Source organism: Stenella coeruleoalba (genome assembly GCF_951394435.1).
Source record: "Stenella coeruleoalba genome assembly, chromosome: 5".
Lineage (NCBI taxonomy): Eukaryota > Metazoa > Chordata > Mammalia > Artiodactyla > Delphinidae > Stenella > Stenella coeruleoalba.
In genome coordinates this window covers 27,640,708-27,665,964 of record NC_137150.1, presented here as the reverse complement: position 1 = coordinate 27,665,964, position 25,257 = coordinate 27,640,708, and the positions used below count along the sequence as shown (strand labels likewise).

The following is a 25,257-nucleotide window of genomic DNA, read 5'->3' as shown; positions in this document are numbered from 1 at the left end:
CTGAAATTAAATCCAATTGGCAATTGTCTTTCATTAATGTTCACCTCATTCCAGCTTTGAGTTTAAAATTCTATCCAGTTCCATTTCGCTTACAAACAACTTTTGGAGCATCTCTTGTGCACTTGTAAGTGCAGTCATGAAGTCACTGTTGGTCTGACCTTAAGAAGACTCTAAGTTCCGAGGTAGAGGGCATCCTGGCCTGCTTCCGGCACTCGCTACACCTGGGCCCTGACTGGACATATGATACGGTAGGTACTTAAAACACAGATGGCTGAATGTCAGGCCACAGACCCGCGACCCAGGCCTGTGCCCTGGAGAGAGACCGTACAGGTGTAACATCAGGACCAAATCTGCAGGCGTGTGGCTGAATCTCTCCCATCTGCTCAGGGCTGGCGTCAAGAGCACAGCTTCAGAAGCCTTCAGAGAAAATGTGAGCACAGTGGGGTTTCAAAGCTTTTCCAAAATAGACATATCGAGCAGAGACCACTTTTATTGGGATGGCTTCGTTTGAAGAAAAGGGAAAGAGACAAAGCCGGGAGAGACAGACTCTGCTAACAGATGCAGGCTGGCTCTCTGCCCCATGCTGAGCAGAGAGGGGGGACCCTGCCCCCCCTTCCATGCCACTCATTCCTCGAGACTAAGGTATGTTCAGGCTTCAGTTCACCTTTTTGAATACTTGCTTGCAGACCACACCCTGCACTCTCATCTCCTGAAACGAAAACAGATTCTTGTTATTGGCCAAAGCAAGGTCACACTTGGGGCTCAGAGGATCCAGGGGCAGGGACTTGGAAAATACTCCGTGACTGTTATTTCTCCCCAAGAGTTGGTCTGAACTAGACAATTCCTTGGCGAGTCAGTTGAACTGGATCAGTGGACATCGGTCTTGGCTATGCACTCTAGACAGAGCTGGCTGGAGGCAGATGTGGCTCAGAGCTGACTGACAGGACTCTCAGATGCCTCCCTCCGTCTACTACCCTCGACAAGCCAAAGGCTTTAAGAACGTCAGGCCTGAGCCCAGGTCAGAGTCTGTGTGCAGGGCTGCAAGAAATCAGGGCCAGACACAAGGCTCAACCCCCAAAGGGGTCACTGCAGACCAGGGTTGCAAACCAGTATGGTGGTTCCAAGCTTCAGCTGCACATTAGAGTTACTGGGGGAGTTTGAAAAATGCCTGGGTTCTAGGCTACACTGGTATCAGTATCTCAGAGGGTGAGGTCCTGGAATTGCTATTTTTAAAAGCTCCAGGGTAGTGCTAAATGCAGCTAAGAAAGCCCATGCTCTGCCTCCAGGGCAACCCCTGCTGAGTGTTGCCAGCAAGAATGACAGCACAGTGTCCCACACCTGCGAAGCTTTTTGTTTGTTTGTTCTGGTAGGAGTCTAGAAATCTGAATATTTATGTGACATCTCCCAATTTTTAAATTACTAGCTGAAGAAATTTGAAGCCCACGGATGGCCAAATAAAAGAGGCCTGTGGCCCGCACTTTGCAACCTCTGGCAAAAAGCCACAGAACTACTGAGCTGACAGGGCCAGTGGAGATCACATAACCTACCCTCATTGCTCTGCAGTTGAGGAAGCAGAGGCCCAGGAGGGAGAAAGGCTCAAGGTCAGACATTGCAGCCCAGGCTCTACACGAGCCGACGCTGCCTCTGAATATGATGTGTCTCCTCTCAGCGCTCACATGTCCCAAAGCTCCTGCAGACCCTGACCTTGGCAGGAGCCCTATGGACTAGGATGGCGTTTTGCAGATGAGGTTGAGGGAAGAAAGGCACCTCCCCAAAAGTACGCGGTGAGTCAGAATAGACCCCAGGTCACCTGGACGAGGCTCCTTTCTCAGAAGGAAAGTAGCTGGGGAGTTCCAAGGCGGCAGAAGGAATGACAGGGGGTCTCTGCTCAGACGGCAGGTGTTATTTTTAGCCCCCCAGAGGCTAAGGCCCCTACTCTGGATTTGGATATGCTTTTTCCAGACAATGGATAGAGTAGAAGTGGCTTTGACGAGCGATCCCAAGGCTGGAGGACAGGGTGAGTGGGGCCCACACCTGAGCCGAGAAAGGCTTCTCCTCCTCCAACCTAGATTGTACAGATTGTAAGCAGATAGGGTAGGGAGTGCCCGGACATAAAGAAGCCATTTTTGGCCTGAGCCATTTTGTGATCTAAGCCTGGCTACAGTGCTTGCCCTTGAACAGGTCTCAGTAATTACTGATCTTAAGGGAAGTGAAGAACTGCAGGAACCAAGGAAAAGCAGTCAAGTTCAGGGACTTGTTTATCACAGTTTATCACAGTTCAGTGATAAAACAGAGGCTTGGTTCTTCCTCAAGGAATACACATAACCAGCTTTGAGCTCCTCGGGAACTAAGGCCTCCACCCAGGTGGAGGATGGGATTATGATGTGGACCTTTTCTGACCCTCATGACTTCAATCAATTAAAGCTTGGGGCTTCCCTGGTGGCACAGTGGTTGAGAGTCCGCCTGCCGATGCAGGGGACACGGGTTCGACACGGGTTCGTGACCCGGTCCGGGAGGATCCCACATGCCGCGGAGCGGCTGGGCCCATGAGCCATGGCCGCTGAGCCTGTGCGTCCGGAGCCTGTGCTCCGCAACGGGAGAGGCCACAACAGTGAGAGGCCCAAGTACCGCAAAAAAAAAAAAAAAAAAAGAAGCTTGGACTCTGTTGACCTTTGCCTCATTTCAATGCTGAATTCTCTGCTCAAGCCCCTTCATGAATACACATGTGCCCTTGGTTTAGAACTTCCCCAATTTTGCTGTTCAGGGAGACACAGCTTTGGGAAAGGTCCCCGGTGTTCTCCTCACTTGATCCAAGTAATAAACCCTTCCTTCTCCGGATCGCTGGCTCGCTTGTATCTTTTGGCTCGACACCCACCAAGAGGTGAACCCAATTTTCAGGTAACAAGATCATGTCTTGAGAAGCTTAGAGAACTCGCCTGGCTCTGGCTAGCCACAATTTGACATCGTGAAAACAGGTATCATTTGGGAGCAAATGTAAGTTCTGCTATCTTCTGGCTGTGTTACTTGGATGTGAGCCTCTGTGTCCTCATCTCCAAAATAAGAACCTTAACAGTACCTGGCCCATTGAGCTGCTGAGACAATGGAAAGAGATACAGAATGCTCCACATCTCATGCTTAGCAGATGCATCTCCTCACCTCCTCCCTCTGATTGGACAAGTGGGTCAGCCTAGACCTTGAAAACACATTGCTCAGTTTTTAAAGTCACTCAAGCATCTTCCCCAGGGCCTTGGAAGTGAAGCTTCAGAGCAGAACCAAGGTCCACCCATGGCGCATACTTCCAAAGTCCATCCAGACCCCAACATGACCAGGCCCTCTGGGGCCCAGCTTGGCTTACCTACCCCCGTACCCCCGGAACCTACCAGGTGCAGCTCGTCACCCTCAATCCACTGGGTCCAGCCACGTCCCTCCTTCTCGCCCTTCTGCACACACTCGAGCTTGTCCCCGTCCCAGCTCACCGTGGTCTGTGGAGCCAAAAACCACAGTTGTCAGTCTGGAGCCAGCAGCCCCTGGGCGCTGGGGGAGGGGCAGCCCCAACCTTGAGAATCCAGGGTGCGCTCAAGTCAATTTCATTTCAGAAAATCTGCAGCCTCATACTCCTTGTCCATGACGTGCTCTTATTAAAGCAGGCAAATCGGTTTTTTTTTTTTTTTTTTTTTTTTTCGGTACGCGGGCCTCTTATTGCTGTGGCCTGTCCCGTTGCGGAGCAACAGGCTCCGGACGCGCAGGCTCAGCGGCCATGGCTCACGGGCCCAGCCGCTCCGCGGCATGTGAGATCTTCCCGGACCGGGTCACGAACCCGTGTCCCCTGCATCGGCAGGCGGACTCTCAACCACTGTGCCACCAGGGAAGCCCGCAAATCGGTTTTAAAATTCACAAAAACCTTCATAAATTTCATTTAAATGGATAATTAGGGGAGAAAAAGTCACTGGGGCAGGAGCTGTCAGTGCAAAGGCTGAGAATGGGGCTGGGAAGGGAGGAGGGGTTTCTGAGGGTTGAGCGCACACGGGGTTTGGGGGTGCGTGAGGGCTGCTGGCCTGCATCTCGGTGGTGAGAGGTAGACTTCTTAGAATATCCTGCTCATCCCCAGACATTCATTCATTCATTCATTCATTCATTCACTGTTTCAACCTTTGCAAGGTCTTGGGACACCAAAAAAGAGGCCCCCCTACCCGTCTCAAACATCTTTTCACTGCCTGGAGAATGACCTTAGATATACATCACCCTCTGCGGGGACAAACGGCAGCTCTTCCAGGCACTCTCGGCGCTGACTGGATCCTCATGATGTCCACGTGGAGCATGGGCTAGCAGCTCTGCTCTACAGATCAGGCTACGGTGCTTGCCAAGTCCCCCCAGGTGTCAATGGCAGAGCGAGATCAGAACACGGATCTGTGATGTTCAGAGGTTCCCCTCCCCGCTGGACTACGCTGCCTCCCTAGGTGCCCAGCGTCACCAGAGTTACAGACCAGAGGCTGCGGGAGCCCAGAGGAGACTCAGGGAAGGGAGGCGCTGGCAGGAGAAGGCACCAGGCTGGGCTTTGAAAGACAGGAGAGCGAAGCGGAAGCAGAGACAAGCAGGCGCTGGGAGAGAGCGTTTCTCCGCGGACCACGACCAGACGAAGGCACAGAGACTGAACAGCGCGGGGCGTGCTCAGGAAGCTCCTCAGGCAGGTTCCACATTCCAGGGGACCGTGGGGGAAAGAGGAGGAAGCCCCCGGTCTGCCCGCCCGTCTGGCCTCCACCCCTGCCTCCGGCCCCACCTTTGAGCGCTCACATCTTCCCTGAGCCCCGCGTGCCCCGCCAAGTACTGGGCGTGCTGAAGGGCAGACAGACAGCAGGAGGAGGCCCAGCCTGTGCACATGGACCCACCCAGAAATACAGGGCTCGAAGTGCTGGAATGTAGAGGGGAGATGGTCCAGGAGCTCACACAGGTCTAGACTAGGACCTGTGTGCAGTGGGCATCTCCCATATCTGCAGCTACCCACCTCCCATCCACATGGGCCCCGCCTCCCCCTGTAGAGGTTAGAACCTCATTTGCCCCTTCACTGTGTGGCTCTGAGCAAGTTCATCACTGCTCTGGCCCCCCCTCACCCATCTGTCATGTGAGGTGTCAGAGGCCATGAACTCAGAGGCCTTGGCTTTACAGAGGTAAGGTTCTAGGATTCTTCTGTTCCTGCCATGCTCAGCTGAGAGAACAGGCAGCTAGAGCCTGATAAAGATTTAGGAGAGAAAGAAGAATCTGGGAAATGGGTGTGGAGTGAGTGGGCCTCTCCCTAGGGAGCACCACCTCCCCCTTCCTCCCCAACCCCCAGTCTCACGCCTGAGCTTGTGGATCTCTACCGCCCTCTACTGTTGGGATGAAGAATGCAATGAGAGGCGGGCACAAGGGGGACAGGTGGAGCCAGTGTGCCCCCAGCTCTGCACAGGCATCAATCTGCCCTCTGCTCCTGGAGCCCAGAGGGAGAGGGGCACAGGAGGACCTGGTGGGGGGCAGGCGGTTCCTCTCCCTGGTGCACAGATCACTCGGGGCACATGTCCAGCCCCAAGCCGGAAAGAAGGTCCCACCTCCAAGTCAGGATAGAATGAAGTGAATGTCTGACGAGGTGGGTCGAGGGTAAAGGCCACTAACGACCTCAGGCCACCGACAAGATGCCCATTCACTGGGTGCCTTGTCCATGCCCAGACTGTGAAGGGAGGTGGGGACTGAAATCAGACGGTCCTCAACTTCAAGGAGCTCGTAAGAACACTTGGCCTCCTCATCCACTGAGCTTCTCTTCATGAGTTTATCCAGAAGTCTACCCTGCACACTGAGGGCTCCAGACGCTATCAGAGGCCAAGAGAGACTCACTGGTGCTCAGTTATAATAGATACACTTCTGTCTCTACCGGAAATATTAGAGTCTATGAGCATGTTCATACCCTCTGTCCTGGAAAACTCGAGAAAAGCTCAAAAAAGAATAGAGTAGTAACAAGAATACCTAAAATCTTGCTTCTTCAGAGATAATTAGATTTTGGTGTATTTCTGTCCAGTCTTTATATGTGTGTGCGTGTGTGTGTGTACACACACACGCACACACATATTTTTGTTTTTAAAAAGTTCGGATTTCATCATTTATGGTTTTGCACTCTAGTTTCTTCACTTAATAGAAGCAATTTTCCACTTCAACAGATATTCTTCATAAGCATTATTTTAATTGTTATATAATATTTAGGAAATGGCTATGTAATTTGTAGTGCCCACCTAGCACAAAATGAAAATGAAGCCTCCTTTTTAAAAAACGATTAAGAATTTTAAGACAGTGACAGCAGAGCATTAAACCAAGTGAGGGGCCCTTCTGGGCACAGAAGCCTCTGGGACTGTACTGGTCACAGGCCCATGAGGACAATTCTGGTAGTATTTCATTGTACATACATACTTATTTAGCCCATTACCCATTCTTGGACTTTTAGGTTATTTATAATTCTGTGCTACTACAAAGAAGACTTCCTTGTATACAGTTTTGAGCACAACGTTTCTTTAGAATAAATTTCCGGAGGAAAAATTGTCGCATGAAAGAGTGAGCGTATTTTTAAGGCTTTTGATAAGGATCACCACCTTGATCTCCAAAAGGCTCACACCTGCTTCCCTTCCAAAGTCAATGTCAGAGAACGAGCATGAAAGAGATGTTCATTAATAGTAAAGCAGGTTAGGTGCTTCCCTGGTGGTGCAGTGGTTAAGAATCTGCCTGCCAATGCAGGGGACATGGGTTCGAGCCCTGGTCTGGTAAGATCTCACATGCCGTGGAGCAGCTAAGTCCGTGCACCACAACTACTGAGCCCACGTGCCACAACTACTGAAGCCTGTGCACCTAGAGCCTGTGCTCTGCAACAAGAGACGCCATCACAAGGAAAAGCCTGCTTACTGCAACAAAGAGTAGCCCCCACTCACCGCAGCAATAGAAGCCCGCGTGCAGCAACGAAGACCCAACACAGACAAAAATAAATTTAAAAAAAAATCTAAAAAAAAAAATAGTAAGGCAGGCTAGGGAGATTGGGATTGACATATATACACTTACATGTATAAAATAGATAACTAATAAGACCCTGCTGTATATAAAAAAATTTTAATTTAATTTAAAAAAACCCAGTAAAGCAGGCTTTGCTCCTGTGCTAACATGTTACACTTTCGGATTCATTTAGCATCTTTTAACAAGGACCGTTTGGATGTAGATAATCAAAATACCTCACCAAAAGAATGATGGATGGTGCCATTTCAGGCTTCATGATAGATCGAGGGATTCAGGGAGCGGAAGGCTCTTTGAGCATAGAGAACCCTTTCTTAGAGCCCAACAAATCAGACCCTCAAAGAGAGGGGTCCTTAATGCACCAATGCTATGTCAGTGTCCAGAGCAGGCACTTTCTCAAGCCCCGAGTTCCCGCTGACCCTTGACCCAGAGTGAGTGGGACAGAAAAGAGACTATTCTCGTCTGTATTGGATATACAGAGGAGGCTGAGCTCAGAGAGGTTAGGTGACTTTCTCGGTGTCACCCAGCTAATGAGGAAAACAATTTGGGCTGGAACATGGGCCTTGCGTGACTCAGTGCCCCCTTGTTTCCCAGGCCAGGCTATGCACCCAACCGATGTCTGCTCAGTTTTTGGGGGGTGCAGAGAAAACATGGGCATTATGCTAAGACTGAGCAGCCCCGGGAGGAACACACTTCAGTTTAGCCCAACCATTGCTGGGTGTGGGGTGCTGGGAGCCAGAGTCCTGAAGGCCCCTGGGCTAATAGATCACCGAAGAGACGGGCAGACAGAGAATTGCCAGGCAGTTACGGCTCAGTGTGGTAGGTGCTGCCATCAGGGGAAGCACAGGGGCTGCAGTGCCCAGGAGGGCCCCTCATTCTCAGAGGAAACACAGCTAGGTTTTTAAAGTGGGAAGGCATCCCAGACAGAGTGAATAACGACAAGCAGATCAGTGCTGAAGGAGGGGCAAGTACGAGGCTGGGGGGTAGACAGGGCCATAGCGCCAGACTATAACTGGGACTGTGGCCTGGAGCATGTTTTCAATGCCCCCCAATGCTGCCTGCGCCCTCACATAGCCCCGTGGCTCTGATCTGCTGGGTGGAACACTCCCCAGTGGGCCAGGGAGTCTGCTGGGCTGTCCTTTGGGAAGCTCAGCTGTAATTTACCCTGGGCTTCAGGTACCTGCCGCCCTCCCACCCTGTATCAGGTTGACCCAGTGTTGACAGCATCGTCAACAGACCTGGGTCCTCTGTCCCTAACTGTGTGGAATGACCTTGGGCAATAGGATGAACCTCTCTGAGCCTCAGTGCCCTCATCCACAAAAGGGGGATTCAGGGTACCTGCTATGGCAGACTCTTCCATCGGGGCTCCCAATGGGTCACATGACATTCACGCCCTTGTGAGGCCCCGCCCACACTGATTCTGACCTTGGCTTCGCGACTCGCTCTGGCCAACAGGACAGCAGCCAGCGTGGGGTAAGAGGCGCCTTCAAAAGCCCTTGTGCGCTGGGGGCTCGTCCTCTCGGGACCCTCGCCTCTTGGAACCGAGCTGCTGTGCTTTAAGGAAGTGAAGGCTATTCTATTAGAGTGAAAGCCCACATGATAAGCCCCAGATGATGAGAAAGCAGTCACTGCCAGAGGCTGTGACAGTCTGTTGGTCGCCCCAACCGAGCCTTTAGCTGAAGGTAGTCACACGGAGCCGTGGACACTGAATCAACCTACAGCATCCTGAGAGCACGTGGCGGCTGTTTTAACGTATCGCGTTTTGCGGTGGTTTGTTATGTGGCTTTGGATAACTGCAAGACCTACTTTACCAGTGTATGCGGAGGAGGAGAGAAAATATACATGAAATGCATAGGGCTGGCACAGGGGGCCCGAGGTCATGGTAATCACGATGTCCAGAGCTTAGATAAGGCGGGGGGGGGATTTGCCTATAGAAGCTGAACAATAACTAGAGCCTTTCTTTTCTAAGTCGGAGATTTGTGAAGAAGTGACGGACAAGCCATTCACCATGGCTAAATGTTTCAGGAGCTCCTTCTTTTCCGGGAGACTTGGATCCAGGAGGAGACCCTGCAGGGGCTGCCTGCTGAGCCGGGTGCCCAGGAGCCCCGCGATGTCCGCTTCCCCTAAATTTAATTAGTCTTTGTTTAAGCAGAAGATCTATTTGGAGACTCCCCACTGACAGCCGCGATGGTTCTGAAAATGCGATTTAGTTCTCCCACGTTGCTGTTCCACGTTCACATGGGGTGGGCGTGGATTTTCCTTTCTAAGCTTTGTACCCTGTGGGAATAAGCCAGCCATTTCCCAGAGGATCAGATTTGTCCTAAGAACAGAAAAGGGGGGCGGGGAGTCAGGGAGGAGGACCATCACCTACAAACAAATGAGAGGAAAGAAGCAAAAGAAAGAACGTTGGGAGGGGGATATAGCAAACAATCGTCACTTGTTTTCTTGTGACACAAAACATAGCTTCTGATAACGAGGACTCCTTCTGTGACCTCCCTCTGTGGTGAGCGGCCACCTCTGCCACACCAGGCAAAGTCTGGGACGAGGCTCAGCTTGCCCCGTGAATGCAGATCTGAAAGGGTCCTTAAGAGGTCATTCAATTCGGTTGCCCAGCTTGGACACTCACCATTGCTTAATCCATTTAATCAGGGTCTAGTGGGGGAGTTTCAGGCAAGAAGATGTTTCTGGTGCTTTTCAAGTGACACAGGAAGGCAGATGCCAGTGCGGGCTGAGGTGGGCATGGTACCAACCACGGGGATAGGCAGAGCTGCCCAGCACCCCACTTCTGGGAACTCCATCTTGGAAATGAAGTCCAGACAAACCCAAGAACAAGGGGAAAGTATGGCCACCTTCAACTCCCCTCCCAACGGTAATTCTCACTGCCTAGACCATCTGAAGTCTGCAAAAGAGCTGGTGCCCAGGGCAGCTGGTTCTAAAGCAAAGCCGGTCTCACTTTTCTATTAAAAACGAATAACCTCCAACACTTTGGCCTTGTCAGCAGCTCTCCCGGAGATACATGCACCAAAAGGTGAGTGAAGACAGCTTTGTATTACTCTGACAGGGGACTGTCACTTCAAAAGCCGTTATCCAGCTCCCCTGACCACTTAGAAACTCGAGCTGGCCCTGGGGTGACATAGAAAACTCAGCTCCCGCAGGCAGCCTGGGGAAGCTGGCTCCAGGGAAGCCTCGAGGCCCCTCACCCTGTATGAGTGACCTATACTGGGAGTGACAGACCATTCCCACTAAATGGACCCATCTCTTGGCAGTGACCTGGCATGAACCACAAATAGTGGGATTCAACTTGGCTGCCAAGAATTTGTGACGTTCCTTAAAGCTCCCGCGTGCCCCAAACATCCACTCTCGTGAGCAGGGGGAAAATGGATCAGCGGTCCCCACAACTCGCCCGCCCAGCTCTGGGAGGCCCTCTGCTTACAGAGCCGCTTCCCAGAGGGCTGGGACTGGACCTTACTGTCTCTGTGGTTCCAGAGCCAGGTCCTCAGAGGGGAGGTCTTGTCCATGGTGGTTCTCCTTGCAAAGGGCAGAGCCAGGACTGACCCAGGTCTGACTCCCAAGCCTGTGCTCTTTAAATTTAAGGGGAAAATTGAAAAACCAGACAGTGACTAGACACTTTCTAGCATGACGTGAATCGCTAAAAGATACAAACTGGCCATTCCTCCTGGAGCTTGATGTTACAGTGTGCTTCACCCTTTGAGGGTTTCTGGAATAACGAGAAGGTTCTCAGCCTCCGGTGCCTGTGAAATACGTGGGTGGGCGGGAAGGGCAGGGAAGGTAACTGAGGACCTGCCAAGTGCCAGGTATGGTGCTGGGGGCTTTCCACCTCAGGATTTAGAGCCAATCAAAATTAGCCTTGTTAAGTAACCAGCCCAAGCCTCCTTGGGGTTAGGGCTTGAGCCATCATTTGAACCCAGTTCTTTCTGGCTGAGTCCCTGAGCTGCCCTGCCTGGGAGGTCAGGTTGGGTGAGCCGCTGATCCTTTCCCAGGGGAATGGCAATGACCTAAAATCAGCACATTCGGGGGAAAAGCCGATTCATTCTGTAAGCATATTAAAACCAGATTAATGAGGCCTTAAAACACGAACGAGTAACTAGGCACATAAAAGCCATTAGAAGCAACAGCTACAGACCAGTAAAGCCACAGCAGGCCTTCGTGCGCATGGGCAAATGTGATTCCAACACCATGAAGAAGCGGACAGCAAATGATAACACGATTCTTAGGACAAACTAAATGATAAAATGTTAAGACTCATGTTGACATGAAATATTTTAAATTCCTTAAACATTCCAGAAAGCGCCCAGGCTTAATTTTAAAACAACAAACCGTCAGAGAGCTCAAGGCCCCATGAGGCCAAGGTTCTGGATGCGGGGGGTGGGGGGGAAGTGAGGCTGGAGAAGGTCACAGGGATCCTGTGGGACTGGGCTCAGTCATTGCAGGGGCCCAGCACTGAGGGTGGCCCTAAGGCTGGGCTGGACCCAAGCTCTGCCGTGGAGCAGCTCAGGCTGGAGGGAAGACACGCATGTAAACTGGCATCAACAGCACCTGTGTGTGGTGTGCTGGGTACTTCCCGGTGTAAGTAATAACAGCACTGTCATTATCACCATCACCGTCATCACCCTAAAACCATCTATTTAACACTCACTATGTGCTGGGCAGGGTATTAAAGCGTGGGTCATATCAAGTTGATTCTTTAAACCTCCTGGAGCAGTTATGCTTCTCCCCATTTTACAGATGTGGAGACTGAGGCTTTAAGGTCACCCAGCCATGAAGTACAGAGATGAGGTTTGACTCTACAGCCCATGCTCTTGGCTACTGAGCTCTGCGGTTCCCTGGTCTAAGCTGACCCTTGAATGAGCAGTAAGACTTTGCATCTTGGTTCTGCGTAAGGAAGCATCATTCAGCAAATGCGGGTGCCACACCTGCACACCAGCCTCGTGTGCTAGAGAGAGAGGCAGGGAAGGTGAGGATTCTGTTCTCAGGAGCTCACAGACTATTGAAGACAAGCAGACAGAGAATTCCAGCAAAACGGCAAGTGCTGGCTAGAGGCAGGTGATGGTGATTTTGGAAGTGGGAAGGCACCTCATCCGCCTCTGAAGTAGAGACAGAGGTCCATCAGGGAAGGCTTCCCGGAGGAGGTAACGCTGGAACCGACACCAAAACACGTCAAGAGAGTTAGGTGAAGAAGTAGAAACTGGAAAAGAGGAACGAGGGAATCCCAGGCAGAGGGGACAGCCTGCACAGATGCAGGGAGGTCAGGGGCTGCATGAGTGAGGCTTCTGAATGGGCTTTGCCAGGCTGGACACTCCCCAGGGAGTGTGATCCTGCACCTCCGACCCTAGAAGTTACCAGCATCTCTTCTTCCTCACTTCACACCTATGTGGCTCCAACCGGCCAAACCTGGTACAATGGAAAAATCCAAATATTTGCTCAGCTGGCGGGCGGAGCTGGCTCTGCTGCTTGGGCAAGTGTAAGAAATCGGCCTATTCTCAGGTTCACCTGCAGTGGGGGTGGAATAAAGGAGGGGCCGTCCTGCCAGAAGGTGCTCAGAGGGGCTCAGGGGGGCAGAGCCCACCCAAGGCCTCATCTCTTCCACGAGAGCCTCTGGCCCCTATCTTTTATCTTTCAAGGCGAACAGAAACAAACAGTTCCCAGAAGATAAAAGATGGTTGCTCAGTAACCAGGGAAGCGGGAGCAGGTCAGGATCTCTTGACCAAGAGTTCTCTGGGCTCTGGAATCCTTTTATTCACTGTAGGATACCAGCCCCTACCTTAGAGTCTATGGCAGAGAAAATGCACATTACCACTTGTTGAATCAACAGAATGAATGATTCTGTTGGCAGAAAACATTCTAGGGGTACTCTTGTAATTTACACCTTTTTTTAAATGACAAAATATCCCAGGCATATGTTTCTTCGTCCATAGATTAGTCTTATATACACAAGTTAACCACTGGAGTGACATTAGCCCCGAGTTTCTGAGGCCTGGAGTGCTTAGTCATCATGCCAGGAAGAGCATGAATCATGGTTTCAACCCCCTTCTCCCCAGCTCTGAACCCATATCCTGCCTACTGCTCCCACATGAACATCTTGCTGCCCTGGATGCCACTGCCATTGAACCTGGCAGGCTGTGGGGCTCGTCTGGCCAGCAGACAGCAGCTTGCCTGACTGAGCTGGGCGTTCAGGAGGGACCTGAAGATGGCCTTGGATAGAGGCGGGCCTGAGCTCCAATCCATCCCCACCTCTTTCTAGCTGGGTGACCCCAGCAATTTACCTTTTGAGCCTCCATTTTTTCATCTGCAAAATGGGGCTAATGAGTCCCACCACAGAACAGAGCCACCAGGATGAAATGAAACAAGGGGTTGCAAGGACCTGTTGCAGCTCTGGACTCTCAGTAAGCACTGGTTTCCCCTCTGCTCTTGGCCTTGCGGCCCACCCCACTGCCCCGCACCGTCCTCCATCAGGGTGGAGAGAAAAGTGCCCTTTCAGGCCAGCCTCTGCACATGTAACCCCGCTAGCTCTTCCCTGGATGGCCAGCTGTCCCTTCACACATCGCCACCTCCAGAATTTGTCTTCTGGAGCACACAGTTTACACGGCGAGAGAATTACTAATAACAGCTCGGATTGATGGAGCAGTTGACTGCAGGCTTTCTTGCGTCTAATCCTCATCGTGAAGTAGCTTGTGAAGTAGATCCCTTACTTGATAATAACCCCCATCTCACAGACAAGTGAAGGCACAGGGAGGTGAAGTAACTTGCTTAATGCCACCCAGTTTGTAACTGGCGGAGATGGGATTCCAAAGATGACAGTCTGGTTCATGGACTGAACCGGTTATGACACAGCCGGACTGCCAGGTCTTGCCTCAGAGGGAGATGGGCTGTGAACAAGTAAGAGCTTAGAGGAGGGCCAGGAACAGCTGCCCTCAGCCCGGAAGCCGCAGGTCTCGTCCAGCAGCGCCAAGCCTGGCACATAGTAAGCATGAGAGACATTAACTGTTATTATTATTACAGGCAAGAGATATTCAGAAGATGGGGAAAGGGGAGAGAGAGATTAAGAAGCAGAATCTACGGAACTTGTGGACTGATTGCCCATAAACACTTTCCATTTATCTTCACAGCGATCACTTTCATGGCTACCTAGTGGTCTACGGAATTAAAAACCCACAGTCACTCTAATGGCCTGTGGTTCCTGGGCACTTAGGGACACCAGCAGAAGGCAGTCTGTTCTGTAAACCACACAAAGTTGGGAGTCAGAGAGATCTGAAGTTCAGTCCCTGGGCTGTAGTGAACTGGGAGTGCGACCCTGGCAGGACCTCAGGTCCCTGTCTGTTAAATGGGAGAGTAGCCCCTCTGTGCTAGGATTGTTGGAGGGCTGAATACATAACATATATCAAGTACTTTTGGAGGTGGGTGCAGGGCTGAAGGTGAAGGCCTGCACCACTCCCAACACTCTGAGGCCATCCTTTCCCCCTTCAACTCACACGCCAGCCTCCCGTGCAGGGCCTGCCTTGGGTGGCAGGCAGCCCAGGGAGGTGGAGTTCTCACCCTGCCTGCAGAGGCCCAGCTCCAGGCACCACATACCTTCTCCCACCCCCACGGAGTCCTTGTGGGCTCTGCTGCTACTTGAGACCAGCCAGAAACGAGAGCCCAGCCCTGACAGACCTGCAAACTTCAGCCAGAGAATAATATTCCAACTCCCACTGTGTACTCACTGGACATCAGGCACTGTGGTCACAGCTTAGTTTGCATAGAGCACACTGAACTTTTCTAAAGTATCTTCCACCCGACGTGCTCCCCCACTGAGATGTGGAGTCCATGTCCCCTTCCTTGGGAAGACGGGTGGGCCTTTGTGACTGCTTCAACCAACAGAGTATGGCAAAATCCTTGCTATATGACTTCAGAGGCTAAGTAGATTATAAGAATGTCATACACTCTGCCTTGTTCTCTTGGCCCTCTCGTTCTTAGAACCCGACTGCCATGTTGTAAGGAAGCTCAATCAGCCAGTAGAGAGTGAGTATGAGTGAGCCACCTGGAAAGTGGACCCTCCAACGCCTCACGGACATGGCATGCCACAGGGACAAGTCATCCCCTTTGAGCCCTGCCCTAACTGCAGATTCATGAAGAAAATAAACAACTGTTATTGTTTCGGAGCACTAAGTTTTGAAGTGGTTTGTTACATAGCAATAGAAATTTGAAATAATTCATCACCACATTTAATTTTCACAACATCCCATCAGTGGTGCTACCTCTGGTTCCTTTTCACAAATGAGGACACTGAAGTCCAGAGGGATAGAGTACCTTCCCCAAGGAAACACAGTTGGAGAGTGGACCCAGGATTCAAATCCAGGTTCATCTCAAAGCCAAGGCTCCCCGTTGCTCTGCTGTATCCCACGCTTGTCCAGCTGAACACACTACTGGTATCACTTACTCGGACACTCAGTTGCAAACCATCATGGGCTGCTGCAAGTTTGGTGTCCCCAGGCAGACTCCATCCACAGGGACTGCATCCCTTCACTCTCATTCATCCCCCATAACTGGGCACCCTTAACCCCAGCACAGGCTTATTACACTGAATCATGACGAGAATATCACTGGAACCCGGGTGTGGGCCAGCCCACTCCCTCATTTCTCTTTCTTAGTAGTTATCACAAGCACGATCTTTGAACCCACGGCATCGGCATTAGTCAGGAACTTGTTAGAAAAGTTCTTGGTCCCTACTCTAGACCTTCTGAATCAGAAACTCTGGATGTGGGGCAAGTTCAAGTCTGAGAACTACTGCTTTAACTACTTACGTGGTTTTTAACCTATGATCTGGGGGCTCTGTATGTCATAGGATGTTTCTAGGTGCAAGTGACAGGAAACCAGTTCAAATAGTTTCAGGGGAAAGAAAGGGCATGTATTTGCTGGTTCAAGTACAGACGAAAAGTCTCAGAATGGCATTAAGTGTCAGGAGTTCCAGCAACCCTCCGATGCTGAGGTTTCTCTCTCTCTCTCTCTCATTTCTGCTTATCTACCAGCCTCATCTTATTTTTTCCTTCTGTTGGATTTCTGCATGCAGCCATGGAGGGTGGCAGGAAACGTACGACTGGCCCAGTGCAGGTCAAACGCACAGTCATGGGACAGGCCACGGGATACTGTCATGGCCCTGGTTTAAGGTGCTCATCCCGGGAGACACAATGTACTGGGATTTGCAGCTTCACCAGAACCCACAGGTAAGTAGGGGTCATTCCCACCAAATAAGGGGAGCAATGACGGTCAGGAAAACAAACAGCTGTAATCCTCCAGTAAACATCTGGCCAACACAAGTTCGCTTTGCCTGCAGTCTAGGGTATCAGAAGGGCTTTGCCCACTTATCGCACATAGTTTTGTGGCTTCACCAGGCCCTGTCTTCTGTGCTATCACCATGGTCCTCAGAATTTGCTGTGAGCCAGGTGAAGCAGCAATCATGGTACCCATTTTGCAGATGTGAAAACAGAGGCAGCGGGTCCAGTCATTTAAGGTCACTTTGTTAACTAAGTAATAGAGGAGGATTTAAAACCAGATGTCTGACTCCACTACCAGCACTCCTTCTCCACACCCCCAAGCCTTGTCAGTACTGTCTGTGCTCACCTCCAGGTTGCGATGAGCCTCACAGTAAGGAACTCAGCAGAGCTCCATAGGAGACCTCGTAATAGCTTTATAAGTAAACTAGTTAGAACCCTTCCTCTGCCACCAGCTGGCTGGATGACCTTGGGCTGAAAAGGTTCCTCAGCTCGGAGCCTCAGATTCCCGTCTGTAAAATGGGCATCATGATACTCACTGAACAGCATTTGCTGTGGGGACCAAAAGAGAACAAGTGCTACAATCATCTGGGACAAGCATGGCACTCAGTCAGGATTTAGCGCGTTATTTTCCTTTGCTCCTGCCTAACAAAAAACAAAACCTGACAAACAAGTGTGATTCTTGAAAGTTACTTTGTGCATTTTATTTGGGTTGCTTTAATTCTTCCCTTTGTAATCCTCAAAAGTATGCTGCTGACACCGATTTCAAAGGTCGAAGAACTTTAGCTCAGACATGAAAGAGACTCTGTGTTTCCTTCCTGGAAAAGACCCTGCCAAATGCTGGGGGCCTGATCTGAGCAGGGGCGGCTCTCAGAAGGCTTCCAAATCCAATGGCATTCTCAGCTCTGCAGCCCAGGGAGTGAATTCTGCCTTTGGCATCGTGTTTTTTAAAATAAGAACCAAAAAAAAAAAAAAAAAACAAACCTCTTTAATGAATCAAGAATAGGATCAGAAGAAAGCTGGCAAAAGAATTTAAACCAAAGCATTAACAGCAGTTTGGTAGATATCATGTATTACCATACTTAGATGAATGGATGGATGGAGGAAGGTAAGTCAGGGAGGGACGGGAAGGAAACATGTAAGTGCTGATATGGAAAGATGCCTAAGAAATATCATCGAGTGAGAAAACAATGTGCTAAGAAGTAGATTTTTTTTCTTTCTTTCTTCTTTCCTTCCTTCCTCCCTTTCTTCTTTCTCTCTCTCTCTCTGTCTCTCCCTCTTTCTGTCTTTTTCGGCTTTAGATACAAATACTGACAAATCACCTTCTCAATAACTACATGGCTGGATGGCTTCTATATTCGAGGAAGATTTCTGCACAGATCCACCAGAAACAGTAACAGTGATGACCTCTGGGGGGTGGGAATGAGGCCAAGTAAGGGAAGGGGTCCTTTCCTTTTCAGTCCCCTTTCTCCTGTGCCATTTGAATTCTTTTTTTCCTTTTACAGTGAAAACAAAGCAACAGAGGGCTGGAAGTGGAAGGCAGGCTCTGTGGAAGGGGTCATCCTGAGTTCAAGGCTGGAGATGAAGCCAAGGCCTCAGCCTGGGAGGAGGTGAACATAGCTGCCTCCCCCAGGGAAAACCTGACCTGGTGTCCACAGGGACGACAAATGGCCCTTCTGCCCCCACCATGCAGAGCCAGGCTCCCGGCTGGGAATCCTGCCGACGCTCGTCTTCTCCCACAAAAGCTGCTTGTGCCGGGGGAGCTGGGAACCAGGAACCCGATCATTCCTTGTGCCGAAGGGCTCCCTGGCCCCGGCGTGGGGAACGGTATTTGAAGCCAAGGAGCATCTCCTTTTTGGAAGGTCCCCACCCTGCCAAAGCCTCCATCTGCTAGATTCGATAAATAATACTGGTTTCAAACTGGGCCTGAGATTTCATTTTAATGGGTAAAGGCGCGCAGGAGGCGGCGGAGAAAAGCTGAGTCCAGTCTTGATACACTTCTACCAAAACCACAGCCCTGGCTACTTGTGGTCATGTAAAGACCTGAAGAGAAAAGACTGCAAATGGGAGCTGAGCGATCCCGGCTACACGGATCTGAGCCCCTCAACCCATCAGCCTGGGGAGAAACCGCAGAGCCATTTCAGGTGGTTCTGGGCATGGACTACCATGTCCACAGGGGTCCAGCGACGGACTAAGCCAGCATGGGGCCCTCTACACCTGAGTGCCTAAGAAACATCATGAGTGTTGTCCACTTTTTACAGAGACACAGGTACAGAGAGGTTTCTTTTCTCCAAAGCGGTGGTTCTCAAGGTTTAGTTGCACCAGAACCACCTGATGGGCTTATTGAAACCCAGATTGCTGGCCCCGCTCCCAGAGTTTCTGATCCACCAGGGGTCTGGCTGGAGAATCTGTGTTTCTAACAAGTTCTCACGCTGCTGCTGCTGCCGCCGCCAGTCTCAGCTTCGGGAACCACTGCTCTAAGGAACACACGGTGCAAACAATGACGTGCGGCTGTTTGATCCTTGACTTTAGGTACCAGGGTGGGGGGAGGGCTGCGGAAGAGTGGAGAAGGTCCCATCTTAAAGAAGGAGCTGCGACAGTGTCCTGGGCATCCACAGGGTGCAGGAATAAAAGGGCACCCAGCATTTTCAGCAGTCTTGATTTTACTGGGGTACAAACAGCCGGAAATATGGATTTTTCTATGACATCTTACAATCTTTGGCAATCATTGGCAACTGGCTCTTAAATTTGTCAAACATTGTGTGAGCCAAACAAAACACATCTGCAGGCCAGATTTCATCCTCTGGCTGCTGTTCCAGAAGACAGATAAGGTTCCCACGGAAAGAGGCAGGAGCAGAGCTCTCTGAGCCTCCGGGCCCTTTGCGGAGGATGGCAGCCTGACCACGCCTCTCCCAGAAGGCTCCCTGGGGCCTGTCGGGGCCACATCCAGGCTCCCCACTGGGTCCTCAGCACTGCCCTCTTCCCCAGCCACACCCCGCACTCTGGTCACATGAAGTCTTTGCAGACTGCACCTCTGTCCCGGATGAAACCCCTTCCAGCCAGGCCTTTTCTGACCTCTGGGCCTTTGTGCACGTGGTTCCCTTCACCTGAAATGCACTCCACATCCGCCCTAATTCTTACTTGTCCTTCAAGGCCCCCTCAGCCGTCACCTCCTCCTGGGAGCCCTCCCTGACCACTGCCTGTCCCCCATTCCCCCATCCCTGCCCTCCTAGCCTGCTGTGCTTCCATCACTGCACTGGGCTGTAATGGCCTGAGGCTGTGTCTGTCTCCTCCACTGGCCTGGGTGCTCCAGGAGGCCTTGCTGCCTCTGTGACCCCGGGCTTGAGCCCAGGGCTGGTGTGGGACAGGTCTGAAATAGCACCTACCAAGTGCTGTTCTCTTGGCCTTGGCCTTCCTCTCGTCCCCTTTCTGTTTGCCTAATTCCTGCCTATCCGTCAAGCCACTACTCAGACTCTACTTCCTGTGGGAACAGCCCCTGACCTCCCAGACCCGGGGGGCCCTTCTCTGCCTGTCCTTCCCCATCAACACACCATCTCAGTATGAGTGACTGCTTTGGTCTGCTGCCCCCACTACACTGAACTCCACGAGGGCGGGACTCTTGTGCGATTCATCTTAGTAACACAAGGGCCGCAAAGACAGAGTGAGCACCACAAAATGCTTATAGGACCAAGAAAGGAATGAACACAACAGGTGAGCAATGAGATCCTTGTAATGTGCTGGGAAGTACATGTTAGAATGAGGCCAACCTGATGCTGAGAGCTGGCTTCCTCCGGCCACTGCTCCCGGCTGGTGGCTGCAGAGCACGGGGAGCAGAAGGGGTAGTGGTGCATTCTCTTTGGCAACCACCTTGCCCAGGACCCCGCGAGGGGGGTCCCCGAGGACCCTCCAGGCCTTGGCCATGTGGTCTATTGCAGGCAGCTCCCCTTCATTCACAAGCACGAGGCTGGACAGTTGCCATCATTCTATTAACCTAGGCTCTCCCCCAGCCGTGCTCTTCCCTGTGGCCCCCCTCCAGCTGGGCAGCAGGGGAGAAGGGCTTCTCTGCAGTGCAAGGGCCAAGGGAAGGCCAGAGCAGAGGGCCGTCCATCCTCCCAACAGGCAACAGCACGGTTAGCTCATGCCATCTATAATACTTGGGAGGGGGCTGCCCTGAGTTCTGGGACAGCAAAGGTGACCACGAGTCCTCATACAATGTCATTGAGTTTGCCCAGCTGCTGGGCTCCCTGATCTGTTCACCTACCACTGTCCTAATGCTTAATGGCCAAAAAAAGAGGGGGGCCGTGTGCCCCTTCCTTTGTGTCCAAACCCATCCCTTCCACCACTTTTTTTTTTTTGTGGTACGCGGGTCTCTCACTGTTGTGGCCTCTCCCGTTGTGGAGCACAGGCTCCGGATGTGCAGACTCAGCGGCCATGGCTCACGGGCCCAGCCGCTCCGCGGCATGTGGGATCTTCCCGGACCGGGGCACGAACCCGTGTCCCCTGCATCGGCAGGCGGACTCTCAACCACTGCGCCACCAGGGAAGCCCCCCACCTCTTTTTTGTTACAAGTAAGTGGAGAAGTCACCACCTCCAGAATTCCTTCCAAGCTGCCCTCCTCTGGAGCTTCCCTTTGTCACCACTGATCACACTGTGTTCTGACTGTGTGTGCGTCTGTCTCTACCACAAAGACTGTGAGTTCCTGGACATCAGAGATTGTGACATGTTCCGCTGGGTCAGACCGCATTCAAATCCTCCCTCTGCCACTTCCTTAACCTCCCAAGGTCACCCAACAAGAAATCCTGCCTTGGTTTTCTTATCTGTAAAATGGGGTTGAAACCAGCATTGTGAAGATTCACTGAGTTAAAATAAAATGGGAAAGGTACTTCAGCACTTGAAGAGTACAGGCATACCTTGTTTTACTGCACTTCAAAGATATTGTGCTTTTTACAAATTAAAGGTTTGTGGCAACTTTCATCAAGCAAGTCTGTTGGTACCGTCTTCCCAACAGCATTTGCTCACTTTGGGTCTCTGTGTCACATTTTGGTAATTCCCGCAGTATTTCAAACTTTTTCGTTATTTGTTATGGTGATCTGTGATCAGTGATCTTTGACATTACTATTGCAAAAAGATTACGACTTGCCAAAGGCTCAGATGATGGTGAGCATTTTTTTAGCTATAAAGGAGTTTTTCTTTTTTTTTTTTTGGCCGTGCCACCTGTGGGATCTTAGTTCCCCGACCAGGGCTCGAACCCGTGCCTCCTGGTTTAGAGGTGTGGGGTATAAACTACTGGACCGCCAGGGAAGTCCCTAAAGTAGTTTTTAAGTAAGGTATATACACTGCTGTTTACACAGAATACTACTGCACGCTTAATAGACCACAGTATAGTGTAACCGTAAGTTTGATATGCACTGGGAAACAGAAAACTTCGTGTCACTTGCTTTATTGGGATGTTCGTTTTATTGCGGGGGTCTGGGGCTGAACCTGCAATATCTCCGAGGTCTGCCTATATTAACTAGTGTTACTAGGTGATCAATAAATGTTTCATACAGTAATGGATGAGGGTGGGAATGAAACAGCGAAGGCAGTTAGCCAAGTAAGTACAGGCCAGCACATTCCACAGGTGGCAGTGACCCAAAATACATAGAGATGTGTGCTGTGCCCTGCAAGTACCTCAAGAGTGGGCTGGCACAACCTGACATTTCCCTACAACAGTAGTGTTTTGTCCCCGCGGTGGCCTCTCCAAGGATCCTCCCTGGCGGCCACCCCCTCTTCCGCCACCATTCCGAGCGCAGACTCAGACACTAACTCAGATCCCCTTCAGATGAATCAACAAGTAGGGGGGTGAGTCATCCTGGCCCGGGGTTCCTCATCCCCAGACACCGGCACTCCTTCAACCACAGCCCTGACAAACCCCAGACACCTGGTTTCTGCAAAGGGTAGCCACAGAGGAGCCTGGCCCCGAGCGGGAGTGTGGGCCTCAAAGTGCGGTCTCTGGAATCTCCTCTGGGAGCCTCAGTCATTGTAAAATATGGGATTACTAACCCCTCCCTCACGGGGCTGTGGTGGAAAACAGCCGGCACAGTGCAGGGCACGGAGCAGACTCTCAGTAAAGGGTAGGAGGGGGAGGGGAAGAGGCGTCGGGGAGAAGCTTATCAGTAAGCAAAGCAGCTCCCTGGGGGTGGGAGTGAGCTAGCTCTGGACCCAAGACTGGGAAAGGGAGACCCGGAGCACCCTGACCTCCCAGCGACCCCAAGAATGTTGACGGAGGCCCCGGGCTGACCTTCCGGAGGCTGCTGTGGTGGCGCTAATTGGGGTCTCCGGGTCACCAGCTTCCCACCCTTGGGGGCAGGGGGCTCACTCCCTTCCCCCACTGTTGCCTCCTCTGGCCTGGGCTGCTGCGGCACTGACCTACTGAGTAGGTTGTTGGCTGCAAGCTTCAAAGGAAGCTCGGGGCAGTGGAGGACAGGGTAGGGAAGGGGGTGGCCAGGAGCCACACCCCACTTTGGGGATGAAGAGGGGCAGGTCAGAAGGCAGGGTCCCGGTGCCCCCTGCTTCCTAGAGTGGCTTCGTGCTAGGTCCTGTAGGAAGTTTACACTTCAGAAGGGTTGCCTGTGTTTCATCTTGCTTTCCTCCCTTCTCTCCTTCCTCCCCCAGCCTACAGTTCAGCCAGAGAAGACAGTCAACAGATTTGCCTGGAATTCCTGCCCAGCCCCTCCCTAGCTGGGTTACTCTGAGCATGTTGCTTCGTCTCTTTGAGACTGTTTCTTCATCTGTAAAATGGGCGTACTGAGACCTCCTTCAGAGGTTGTTATGAGGATTAGATGAAGGCAAGTGTATAAAGCACCCATGCCAGGACAGAGCAGAGACTCAACAAACCACAGCTTTCATTTCGGAGGGTATGCTTGGTAAGTCGAGAGCTGCCTACCTTGGGGGCTGGGAGTGTGAAGATCTTGGACCCCTAAGAACACAAAGGCGCTTGCTCCCCTCTCAGACGAACTAGCCCTGCCTTCGGTCAGGACCCCTGGGCAACAGATGCCCAGGTGTGCGCGAAGCCTCACCATGCACTTGCGGTCGTCTATGCCCGTCAGATCCTCCTCAAACTCCTCCCCGACCTGGAAGTCCATGATGTAGTTCCTAAAAGTGCTCAGCGTCCGGATGATCATGTGGTCGCCGTCCTGCACGATCTCTTTGTCTGGCTTCAGCAAGTTGGCGATTTTGCGCAAGGCCACATTGACATCTGCAGGGAGTGTCGGGGCAGAAAGGAGCAGAGAGTTGACTGGAAAATGCAGAGGACTGTTGCCAAGGTAGCGGGCCCTAGGAGCCCGCTTCTCCCACCCCCACTCCCCTAAGAAAACCATCGGGGTCCTCTGCTCGATTAGCAAGGCCTCTGCGTGCAGCTAGCTGGTCTGTCTTTTTCTTTCTTTTTTTCTTTGCTTTGTTTTGCTTTTTTTTTTTCAACAAAGTTTTCTACCCTTATGCTAACGTTTTGAAAACTGAAGCTAGCCAGCCAAGCCCAGCTTTCCTAATGAAATTATCCACTTCGAGAGCCAACCATCAGACATTGACCACCATGAACCCTAATAACCCCCGTCCTCCAATTCGCACTTGCTGTACCCCTGGAGACGCCCCTTCCCCGGTCGGGGTGCTCAGGACGGCGGCTTGGCCGGCGGAGGCAGGCGGGTGGGCGGCCGGCTCGGGAGGGCGCCGGGATCCCACCCCCAGCTGCCCGGCCGGGCGCCCCGGGCAGAGCGCGGCGGGCAGCGCTTACCCAGCGCGCGCAGGTACTCCTCGAAATTCTCGTTGGCCAGCATCTTCCAGTACCCGGTAAAGTCGACCGGCATTTCAGGGGGCGACTTGGGCCGGACCGGGACTGAGCGGGTGGGAGCAGATCTGGGCTCGCGGTGCGATCCGGGTGGTGGGCGGCCCGGAAATGTGCGCCCTCGGGGGGCAGGGGCTCGTGGGGCGGCGACAGCTGGATTGCAAGCGTGCACAAAGCCAGCGGGAGGATCCACCGTAGCTGTCGCTCCTCCCCCCTCAGCGGGGCGGGGCCGGGATGTCGGAGGGCCAGGTTGTCCCAGGCCCGCCTCCGCCTAGTTCAGACCTTCAGTTTCCTTCCCTAGGAAGGAAAAGGAGATGGCGGTGGAGGTGAGGGGTGTTTTATTGTTTCCAACTTTTCGGTACCTGCGGGATTCCTTCAAACGCCTTGAACTTCTCACATTCAGCGGCCACTTGAGGGTGGGGAAACATTCTCCTGCGTTTGCTGGAGTAATTAGGGAAAGAGACCACTTACAGGCTTACAGCGCGGGTGGCCGGTGGGGATCCAGGATCCAGAAAGCTGGGCAGTTCAACTCCGGGAAAGAAAAGTGGGGCACTCCCCACATCCCTCCCCCAAATAAAGCAAGGCCGGGGGACTTCCCTGGTGGCACAGTGGTTAAGAATCCGCCTGCCAGTGCAGGGGACACATGTTCGATCCCTGGTCCGGGAAGATCCCACTTACCGCGGAGCAGCTAAGCCCGTGCCCCAAAACTACTGAGCCTGCGCTCTAGAGCTCGCGCGCCACAACTACTGAAGCCCACGTGCCCAGAGCCTGTGTTCTGCAACAAGAGAAGCCACCACAATGAGAAGCCCACGCACCTCAACGAAGGGTAGCCCCTGCTCGCCGCAACTAGAGAAAGCCCGCGCACAGCAACGAAGACCCAAGACAGCCAAAAACAAAAAGTAAAATTAAAAAATAAATTAATTAAAAAATAAAAATAAGCAAGGCTGATGTTGCTTGAAGTAAGTATGGTTAAAAAGAGGCCCTCTGCAGAGTGAAGTTTGAGATCCACTGCTTTATGCAAATGTAAGCAATTATCAATACACTGTTGACTTTCCCCTCCGCTTTCACCTAGTGGCAGTACAACACTCCACAGTGTTGTGCGCTTAGCTTTTTTCACTTACTCTGTTCTGGAGACCTCATTCTTTTGCA

The 25,257-nt window shown here is 51.9% G+C and overlaps 1 protein-coding gene across 1 annotated transcript; it reads right to left on the bottom strand.

Moving 5' to 3' along the window:
* Positions 1-472: 472 nt before the first annotated feature.
* On the bottom strand, positions 473-24,522 carry RBP1 (retinol binding protein 1). The gene is made up of 4 exons (XM_079922490.1): positions 24,058-24,522; positions 23,348-23,526; positions 3,381-3,482; positions 473-709 (listed from the first exon to the last, which is right to left on the bottom strand). Exons 1-4 carry the CDS (start codon positions 24,128-24,130, stop codon positions 656-658), a joined length of 408 nt encoding a protein of 135 aa, XP_079778616.1. The 5' UTR covers positions 24,131-24,522; the 3' UTR covers positions 473-655.
* Positions 24,523-25,257: the final 735 nt, after the last annotated feature.

What these genes read in the sequence shown, in the direction of transcription:
- RBP1 (XM_079922490.1), bottom strand. Translation starts at nt 24,130, where the DNA reads ATGCCGGTCGACTTTACCGGGTACTGGAAGATGCTGGCCAACGAGAAT. An exon ending in TAGACGACCGCAAGTGCATG is followed by an intron (nt 3,483 to 23,347) that starts GTGAGGCTTCGC and finishes TTGGCTCCACAG; the next exon opens with ACCACGGTGAGCTGGGACGG. An exon ending in AGGGTGACGAGCTGCACCTG is followed by an intron (nt 710 to 3,380) that starts GTAGGTTCCGGG and finishes TTTTCGTTTCAG; the next exon opens with GAGATGAGAGTGCAGGGTGT.